This window comes from Zingiber officinale, chromosome 3A (assembly GCF_018446385.1).
Source record: "Zingiber officinale cultivar Zhangliang chromosome 3A, Zo_v1.1, whole genome shotgun sequence".
Taxonomy (NCBI): domain Eukaryota; kingdom Viridiplantae; phylum Streptophyta; class Magnoliopsida; order Zingiberales; family Zingiberaceae; genus Zingiber; species Zingiber officinale.
Window position 1 is genome coordinate 139,358,352 of NC_055990.1, and position 10,597 is coordinate 139,368,948.

General features: G+C 31.8%; 1 protein-coding gene and 1 non-coding gene across 2 annotated transcripts; one reads left to right on the forward strand and one right to left on the reverse strand.

Moving 5' to 3' along the window:
• The first annotated feature begins 1,164 nt into the window (after positions 1 to 1,164).
• Positions 1,165 to 1,270, forward strand: LOC122054446. Its single transcript, XR_006132755.1, has one exon. It is a non-coding gene; the product is annotated as a small nucleolar RNA R71 (small nucleolar RNA).
• Positions 1,271 to 5,291: 4,021 nt separating this feature from the next.
• Positions 5,292 to 8,049, reverse strand: LOC122050705 (beta-glucosidase 26-like). The gene is made up of 11 exons (XM_042611590.1): positions 7,806 to 8,049; positions 7,643 to 7,701; positions 7,252 to 7,327; positions 7,088 to 7,159; positions 6,920 to 7,007; positions 6,544 to 6,787; positions 6,276 to 6,391; positions 5,981 to 6,198; positions 5,864 to 5,895; positions 5,652 to 5,754; positions 5,292 to 5,563 (listed from the first exon to the last, which is right to left on the reverse strand). The coding sequence occupies exons 1-11, from the start codon at positions 8,047 to 8,049 to the stop codon at positions 5,292 to 5,294; spliced, it is 1,524 nt and encodes a 507-aa protein (XP_042467524.1).
• Between the last annotated feature and the right edge of the window lie 2,548 nt (positions 8,050 to 10,597).

Here is a 10,597-nt window from a genome sequence, read left to right on the forward strand (position 1 = left end):
CTCAATGTCTCCCTTTCTTCTCTTATTTGACATGATGTCCTTCAAAAATTTGACAAACTTTGGCATTTGTAGAATCACATCAATTAAAGGAACTTCAACACAAATTTCTTTAACTTTTTCCAAAAATCTGTCAAATTCTTCATCTTTTTTCAGCATCACTAATCTCTGAGGAAAATGGACTACTTGATTCTGTGGGTTTAGTGGAAGAGTCTCTTCAACCTTATTGGTACTCCCCTCCTCTTTTTAAATTTGAAATGGTTCAGATGCAGGAGGAGAGAGCTCTTCTTCAATTTTCATCCCTTTTGGAGCAGTCACTTGAGGATTACCCAAGGTCCGCCCACTCCTAAGCTTAATTCGATTACAATGCTCTATTGGATTGACATTAGATTTTTCAGGAAATTGTTCGGGTGCTCTTAAAGATGATGAGGCTAGCTGGGCAATTTGGCTATCTTGAATCTTTTGATGCTTTTCAGAATTATCCATTCTCTGAGTTAGCTTCAAAAGATCTTGCTTCATTTCATTTTGATTGGAGATAATTTCCTCAAGCATCTTCTCTATTTTAGAAAACTGATAGTTTTGAGAAGATTGTTGTTATTGCTGAAAATTTTGTTGCCCCGCCTGGAAATTTTGTTTGCCTCCCATGGATGGTCCTTGTTCTTGATTATTTTTTGTAGGAAAAATTTGAATGATTCTTCAACCCAGGGTTATATGTGTTGGAATATAGATTGTTTTGACTTTGATTAAAACCCATGATAGCGTCACATTGCTCTAATTGATTTATTTATGCAGATATAGCTCCCAAAGGACATGAGTCTTGAGAATGATCAGAACTTCCACATGTTTCACAAGCACATACTATGGCATTTACTGTGTTAGAATTTATTCCTATATTTTTTAGCTTTTTAGTAAGAGCATCCAACTTTGCAGTCATTAGAGTAACTACATCTACATCAAATTTTTCTGATGCTTTTGTTGAGTTTGAATAAGAATAGCCTTCACTTCTCTCTGTTGGCCATTGATGATGGTTCTGTGCTACACTTTCAATAATTTCTTCGGCCTCATCTAGACTCTTATGCATAAGCCCCTCCAGCAGCTGAATCTAAGGACACTTTAGTATGATAGTTTATGCTGTTATAAAATGTGTGCAACACTAACCATTTCTCTAACCCATGGTGTGGGCATTGTCTGAGCATATTATTGTATCTATCCCATGCTTTAAATAAAGATTCTGAATCAGATTGTCTGAAGCTTGTAATAAGATTTCTCATATGAGCTGTCTTGCTAGGAGGATAGAACTTATCTAAGAATTGTTGCTCACATTGTTCCCAAGTGGTAATGCTATTTGGAGGTAAGGAATTCAACCATTGTTTAGCTCAATCTCTTAAAGAAAACCCAAACAGTAATAATCTAACTGCTTCTGAAGGAACACCGTTCATTTTCATGGTACCGTAAATTTCATAGAAGACTTCCAAATGCTGATTAGGATCTTCATGCGGTCCACCTCTAAACTGATTTTGCTGTACCATATTGATTATTTCATGCTTCATCTCAAAGTTATTTGCTTCAATAGAGGGTCTAGTAATGCTTGAGTGAAAGCCTCTAGCATAAGATGTTGCATAATCCTTAAGTGGTCTATTCACCATATTTGATTATTCTTGTTCTTCTTGATGTCTTTGCAAGATTCTCCTTCTATGGAATGTTCTATTAATCTCGGGATCAAGAGGAAGTAGATCTCCTGCAAAGTTAGATCTTCGCATACAAGAAAAAGATTAAAGAATTTGATTCAAAGAAAAGAAAAGAATAGAAAGAATTTAGTATACAAAAAGAATTAAAGATCAATGAATGCAATGAATGAATGGAATGATAAAAAAAAATAGATGCAATGAATGAATGTAATGAAAGAATGCAAAACATAATTAGAAACTAGTTACAAGTTAGATGTAAGAAAAGAAAAGAAAAGTTTAGTCTAACTCAAATGATAATCTCTAATATTATAGATGCAGTCCTCGACAACGGCACCAAAAATTGTTACGTCACCGCAAGTGTACGTTTACATCATCAGTAATAAAAGAATATCGAATCTACAGGGATTGGTTATAAGTACTAAAGATGTCTCAAAAGTGAATTAGCTAAATAATCATGAAGATATTATATGTCTTAAGAAACAACTAAAGATTAGAAATCAAATTTAAATGTAGAAACTTAGTTTTGTGAAAGTTCTAGGAGATTTGGTTTCTTAGTGATACTCATTAATGTAAAGCGATCTACAAATCCTATCCTCAATTGAAATGTGTTTACAAGAAGTCATTGGTTATTTCCTACAGAAAACATTGGTCAAGGACTCATATCTAAACTTGAAGCAATCAAATAGTTATGATTCCTATGAATCCCGTTTAATGGGGCAACCTTGTCATGATGCCCCACGGTCATACAACATAGAAATATCATCACTAATCAATCCACAATAAGATATAGAATTCAGCATATCAATCCATCCTACTTCTTTGTAGATCCCTGCTTCATCCCCTCAAAGTAATCCCCTATATGTCCGTTTAATGGGATAGCCCTGTCACAATGTCCCACGGTAATACAATCTAGAGAATTCTTCTAAAAGATTCCACAAGAAATATAAACAGCCAATCAAGAATGGTATTAGGGCACAAAACACAATAATCTATACAAGATTGATTGATACAAAACATAACAACATCCTTGAATCAAGAAGATGACAAATCCATGAATCTTACATCAATTTACTTCACCAATACTCCCTCCATCCTAGAACAAAGGAATCTACTCCATAGAAAATAGGAAAAGAACTGAAGACGAGAGGATTGAAGACATTCCAATCCAAATCAAGAAAATAGAAAGGAACACTTATCTCAATAGGACGAGTGATCTCTGAAACCAATCCACTGCCCTCAGAGTCAAATCTTGGATGGAAAACGCCTCCTAATAGGTGGAAATTGAGCCCAAGAACTCAACTCCCCAAAGGAAGAGACCCTCCTTTTCAAAGAGGGGGAAACCCTTTATAGAGAAGAGGAAATTTAGGCGTCACATAACCCAGGACACGACTGTGTGAGATTCACACGGCCAGGGCGCTCCTCCTCTCGGTCAAGGTCACATGGTCGTGTAACCCTCACATGGCCATGCCATGTTCTGCTTTTACCTGCTTACACGGTCGTGCAAATCCACACGGCCTAGCCAATTTCTGTCTCTGGAAGTGTTGCATGGCCATGTGACACACACGATCATGCCATTTTTTAGCTCTAGAAAGACTGCACGGTCGTGTGGCACACACGACCGCGTACTGGCTGGCTTGAAAAGGTGGCACGACCGTGTAAGCTTCACACGGCCAAGGCACTCTCCCATGTTGTTGATGCTACACGACCCTGTCATCACCACACGGCCAGGGCCATTCCCCTTTGCAAGGCCGTGTGGCACACATTGCCAAAGTCGTTTTCCTCTGTTTGATAGTAGAATTGGCTATGAACATTAATTCTTCTTCAAATTCGACTCTTAAAAGTATAAAACACACAAGAGCAGATCTCCGAACAAAGAAAAGTATTTATGCCAAAAGTAAAGTAAGGAGCATGAACGTGCATAGCTAAAGCATGTATAAAATAGAAGAATGTGCGTCAAAATATGATAAACAAGTGTATAAAATCTACGCACATCACCTATCATAACCTCTACAATCATAAGGTGGCTAAGGATGTCATAAGTTGTTGGGTAATGGAAAGAGTACAACCTAGGCAATATGCAATAATTATCCGAGAAATCTTCAATTCACCCATATGTATACCTATTTTGTCATTTATAGCTTACACTATTGTCGAAGTCGTTGAAGAAATATGTTGTTATATGTGGTCGGCTGGTGGGAGACACAATAATCATTGAAGAAAGTTCCAGAAGAATATTCTCTAACACATAGCTATTATTCTGACAGGTTGTTAGGATTCTCTGCATATGTTGTTGGTTGAATATATCTTGGTTGGCTCATAAGGTTAGCCATCTTTGTGTCTGTCCTTACATTAAGCTGCTCAGTTAAATTCTACATAATATTATTGACCCATTTGAAAAAGAATATGATATATTGGCTGTGCTAGAAGTCCATTCAAGGAGTCATATGATGAACTGTGCATGTTGGAACTCTGTTTGGGAGTCAATATGAAGCTAAGTGTCTTAAGCCCGGCCGACCTTTTATCTGGCCGGCAATGCATAGAGAGATTTATGAACATCAGGGAATTGACCCTTATTCTGACTAACCACGCATATGGCTAGTCAGTTGTGAGGTGGGGCGGACATTCCGACCGATCTATATGGTCGGCCATCTCTAAACCTAGTTGGCTGTTGAATAATCGGGCATGATATCTTCTCAGTTCAATAGTGATGCACTAAATCCCTTATGTTTGACCGGCTCAAGGGTCGGTCAGCTTTCTCCTGAATGAACCATAATCTAGTCAGGCCCTATATATAAATAAATAATTCAAAATGAATTAAAGAATATAAAAAATGAAAAGTCAAAGTCAATGTATCTAACTAATTATTATCGATGTTTCATATAATAATAGTGTTAGTTAGTGAAAGTTACTTTGGAGTCAAGAAAGGTAAAGTTAAATATATTTGGTCTATTTGCTCAATTCCAATCGAATGCAACTAAGAAATGTTTTGCTCATTGTTAAGCCTAGCGGCAAAAAGTTTGACAATAAAGAAAACTTGAATTTATATCTTATGAGTAACACATTTCTATTGGTTTTTGATAAATGCATTTTATAGTCCCTATCTATTTTTTGCATCAATTTTTATTATTAATTTAGTTTTACCAAAATAGATTGTATGGATAAGATTAAGATTCTAAAACCATTTCTAGTGGCTGACTATTGAACTCTTCTTTTAAAATTATCATTAAAAAATATTATACTTGTTAAAATTATCCTTATTAACATCTTCTTCCTTATATATATATATATATAATTTTTTTCATGCTCATTTTAGCTTTAACATTAATCACAAACTTATATAATTGATCATCCATACAATTCAATTTTGATAGAAACTAGATTGACTTATGGGCCTAATTAACCATTGAAAATGCAAAATGAATGAGACACAAATAGATGAAGGGAGTTTAACATCTCTTTACAAGTGCCAAGATGAAACACATTAATGTAATTTTATTTATTTATAGTGCCTTAAAGAACAAAGAGTGATTATTTCATGATAAAAGTAGAAAAGATAAAAAAAAAAAAAACCTAAGGCTATAAACAATTTATAAAAGAACAAAATTATTAACTCCTTTGGAGAATCTTCTTGAACCAACGAGCCGATTCCTTCGGATAGCGCTTTTTATTCTTAAAGTCAACATAGACAATACCAAACCTTGATGTGTATCCTAGTCTCCATTCAAAGTTATCAAGAAGAGACCATGCAAAGTACCCAATCACTGAAGCACCATCATCTATAGCTCTCTTTAGTTCAGTAATGTAATTATAATAAAAATGTCTCCTTTGAGTATCTTGTAAGCCTTTTGGAAGTGTGACATTGCCCGGTTGATCCATGCCTATAATTTTAATCAATGAATTATGTGGTTAGAGAATAAATCTAAATTCTTAAATAAAAGATGCATTAAACAAGTGATAAATATTTACCATTTTCAGATAGAAAAATAATTGGATTGCCATAGTTTTCCTTAACATATGTCACTGCCTTATACAATCCCCACGGAACTATGTAGAGCCAATCGGAATGAGCCTAATGATATATAAACAATTGTATTCGATTACTTATAGGCTTACATTTAGTTTTAAAAAACAAAAATCTATAATATAATCGAAAAAGTTATAAGAAGGTTATTTCTTACCCTTGGTCCAATTGGTACCCCATTTCGATCATCTGAATTTATTAATAGAACAATATTATTAGCATATCATTTTATTAAATTTAACATTATCAAAAATAAATATTGTATATATCTTACATTTAAATTCAACGAGCCAATCATCTTGATAACTAATAGGTTTAGGATTCGTTGTACTATTATCCTTAACATAATAAGTTGTGTATTGATTAATTCCCAAATAGTCGTATGAACCTCTAACTAGCTCCACTTCATCATTAGTAAATTTTGGCAATCTTTCTTTAACAATGTCTTGAATGGATTGAGGATAGTATCCATATGTCAGAGGGTGAATGAACCTAAGAAAAGTAAACAAAATTAGGTTACATTGAAAAAGTTAATCATAGTTAGATATTGAAACCAAGAATGTACTTACCATCCCACATGAAAATCTTTAGCTCTCTGAGCAGCAGCTTTATCTTTGTCAGAGTAAGTGTGAGGTTCGTACCAAACAAAATCTAGAAGAATTCCAATTTTTCCTTGTTGCTCTTTCTGAATAAAAAAAGAAAATGGTATTAGTATTATGTATATTTACAGACTTACAATTTTAAAATGAGTTTGTTATATTTGATAGCAAGAGATTTTAAGAATTAGCTAAGAATAAATTTACTATTAATACATAAACTTTGTTAAAGACATATTACTTGATACTTCTCACGATATCTATTAACTGCTGCAGCATGAGATAAGATGAGATTATGAGCCACAATGTAAGGCTCCGTAGATGAGTTTCCTCCAAATTGACTACCAGTAGCTCTTCCAGGGGCTTGAGCACCAGTATCAAAACCTAGAGCTGCCACCACTCTTGGCTCATTGAATGTGAACCAATTTTTCACTCTATCACCGTATCTCTTAAAGCAAAAGTCAGCATAATCCGCAAATGCATCCCTAAACAAATTGATTATAAATTAAATCAAATATTTATAATATCTTTTAATAAGTTAGATTAGAAATTCTTAAATATGCCGTAAGCATAATTAATTTCAACAATATAAGTAATTATTCTATTTTACTACTTACATTATCTTCGGACTCAACCAACCCAAATATTCATTTTGGAGTGCTAATGGAAGATCGTAGTGATAGAGATTGACATATGGAATAATACCTAATGTGAAGATAGAAAGGTTAAAATATATGAAAACATGCCAAACTTATTTGTTTAACAGTCAGATAGAAATAAATTACCTTTGAGTATTAAATTGTCAATTAGCCTATCATAATAGTCAACACCTTCCCAATTAATGGCTCCAGTTCCATCTACAAGACAAAAGAAATAACAAATTATTAGTATTTAGAAATGGTAAGATGGTGTATATAATATTATGAAAAAGATTCATAGCTTCAATTACTTGGGAAAATTCTACTCCAAGAGATCGAGAATCTATAAGCATCAAAATTGTGCTCCTTCATAATGTCAATATCTTTCTACAAGACGAAACTCAAATTTTAATATATTTAAGAAAAAGATTAAATCCAATTTAATTTCATTTTAATTGTCTCCAAATATCAACAATGAGAATATCAAAAATTTGTTTGTTTGAACTTAATTATCAACATAAAGTTACATTAGATAAGATCTTTTTAAATTATTAAAAATAAAATCTTGAACCAATGGAGTAATGATTTGAAAATAAAATTTAATATTTGATTCTTCATAAAAATTATAGTTTTTTTGCTTTTTGTTATTAAATTTAAAATTATTAAATAGTCAATGATAACAAAAGAAAATATACATTTGACCTTATAATGATGATACTCATCATCTGTTACATCACCCGTTGCGTTATTTGGAATGAGACCTACACCACAATAAATAAAGCAAATTCAAATTTACTCCATTATATAACTTTAATTCGAGAAAGACATATGTAAAACTATAAAATTTAAATGTTTAGTACGTTACCTGGAATTTTTACAAATGCATCCCAAATGCTAGGTCCTCGACCACCCTTGAGTGCCTCTCCCTCAACTTGATAAGCAGATGCAGCGGTGCCAAATACAAAGCCATGAGGGAAGGCATCACGACTTAGCTTGTGTACTTTTGAAACTAGTTTCGCATTGTTTGTTTTATAACCATATATACATTCGGCTACGAGAAGTAAAATAAATAAAAAGAAAAATGTGGAGGAGGACCCTTTAAGGTTCATTGTGGAAGAGATGGAGATGCACAATGATTAGTGAAGAAAATAAAAAGCAAGTGATACCTATATATAGTGGTACAATTACTAGATAAACATGGTAAGAGTTAAATGGATGAGTATAAAAGAAAGTTTGGACCAATTCTTAAGGATAAAAATTTCAAGCTAATGATAAAAATTCAAGAATTCAATGAATTGATTTTCAATTTAAAATATCTCTTTAATTTTCTTGAGACTAACTTTTATATCATTTATTTGGAATTTTAAAATCAACAAATATTACTCTCTATTTTCTAGCATATATCACATTTAAAAAAAAAAAGAAAAATACTATTTTCTAGCATTATTGAAACCCTTATTGCACAGAGTCCTCTTACAATCGCATTGTGTCTCAGGATAGAAAATAATAATAATAATAATAATAATAATAATAATAATAATAATAATAATAATAATTTGATCTAAATAATAGGTTATTTTACCTAATATACTAAATATATAAATATATATATAGTAAATTATTCTAAAAAATGTTTTTAATTATCTATATCATCAAAAGGCATCGTCTTTTTAAAAATTATTAAAATAATATTCTAAACATAATTTGATATAAAAAATATCTCAACATACTCGATTTTAAAATAGCTACCTTTAAAATAATATATCTTTATCTTAAAGCAGTTTTGTTCAAGATGATGCAGTTTTAATTAAAAGTATTCTAAAATGGTATAATTCAAGCAAAAATTATTCTAAAGTGTTGTAATTTTGTTCGAATTTGCTTTAAATGGAAACGCAGATATATTTTAAGTATTGGGATGAGCATTAGTTCAGATCCTCTGTTCTCATTTTTCTCTATCCTCGTGTTCCATTGTCGATCGAACAGATTAAATTAAATCTTAAAGATGATTTACATATCACGAGGATATTGTCCATATTTTAAAGATGTAAATCATCCTTCAAATTTAATCTGATCCATCCGATCGACAGTGAGACACGGGGACATAGAGAAATGGGGAGAGGATCTGAACTAGGATGAGCATGGGTACTATTTTGATAATTTTTGTTTTAAAAAATAATATTATAAATAATTAATTAAGGATATTCTTTTATTTTTATGAATATATATTATATCAAAAACCTTCAAAATCATAAAAAATTTCATCGTGTCAATTCATGGAACTACATTGTTTATACAAGCTCAAACTAAATAATATGAAAGTAACTACTCTAATCGAGGTTGTTGCGCCAATATTTTGTTGACGTTGTTATGTTTATTGAAGATGAGAATATTATGTTTATGGAAGCTGAGATTAGGAGGGAAAAAACTATTTCTGTTTACATTTTCTTTTTCAATTTCTAAAGCATAAGAGAAGAGAAAATAATATTTTAATTTTAGTTACGGCAAATGACCAAAAAAACACACTTAAAGTTGTGGTGTTTAAAAAAAACACGTCTAACTTTCAGATTTCTTAAAAGATGTATTTTTTTTATTTTAACTCTCTCATCAATCACTTTGGTACCGTATTCAAAGAATAACTTATGGTAATCGAACAAAAAGCATACTTATGGTTGTGAAATTATCAAAAGGTACATCTAACTTTTAAATTTCTCAAACAATGCGCTTGTTTTCGATTTTACCCCTTTCACCAACCACTATGGTATTGTATCCAAACAACAAATGAAACATGCCACGAGAATAAATATGTAAACTTAGAAAGTCTATATATGGTCTAAAGCAAGTGTCAAGACAATGGAATATAAGATTTAACGAAGTCATTTTATCTTTATGTTTTCGAAATGTTCAATGAGAATCATTGTGTTTACATAAGAAAGAAAAAAAAGAAAAATTTATCATTTTATCATTATATATTGATGATATACTAATAGTTAGAAGTAACATAAAATTTATGATTGAAGTCAAATCATGACTTTCATCATAATTTGATATAATAGATATGAAAGAAGTAGTATAATAGAGGTCAATCAAAAAGACTTTTGGGTTTATCTCAAGAGACTTGTATCACTAAGATTCTACAACACTTTAATATGTCAGATTGTAACATTGAACAAATTCTTATAATAAAAGGTAATGTTCTGAGAAAAAAATATATGTCCTAAGACTCTTGAGGAAATAGTCAAGATGTAGAAAAAAATCATATGTCAGTGTCACTGTTAGTTTGATATACATTATGTTGTGTACACATCCTAATATCAGCTATGTTATTGGCTTAATTAGCCGTTTCCAGTCAAACTTAGGATGAAGACACTGAAAAGTGGTGAAGAGGATATTCATATATTTCAAAGGGATAACAAATTATTATTTCTGTTTTCAAGGATCTAATATGAGTTTGAAAGGTTACATAGATGTAGATTGAGCAGTGGACCTTGATGATAGAAAATCCACATATGACTATATCTTCTTGCTAAATGATGGCATCATCAAATGGAATAGTAAGAAACAAGCTTGTGTAGTGATGCCAACAATGGAAGCTGAGTATGAGTCTTGTTTAATGGTTGTGAAAGAAGCATTCTGGTTAAGAAGGTTCCTGAATCACTC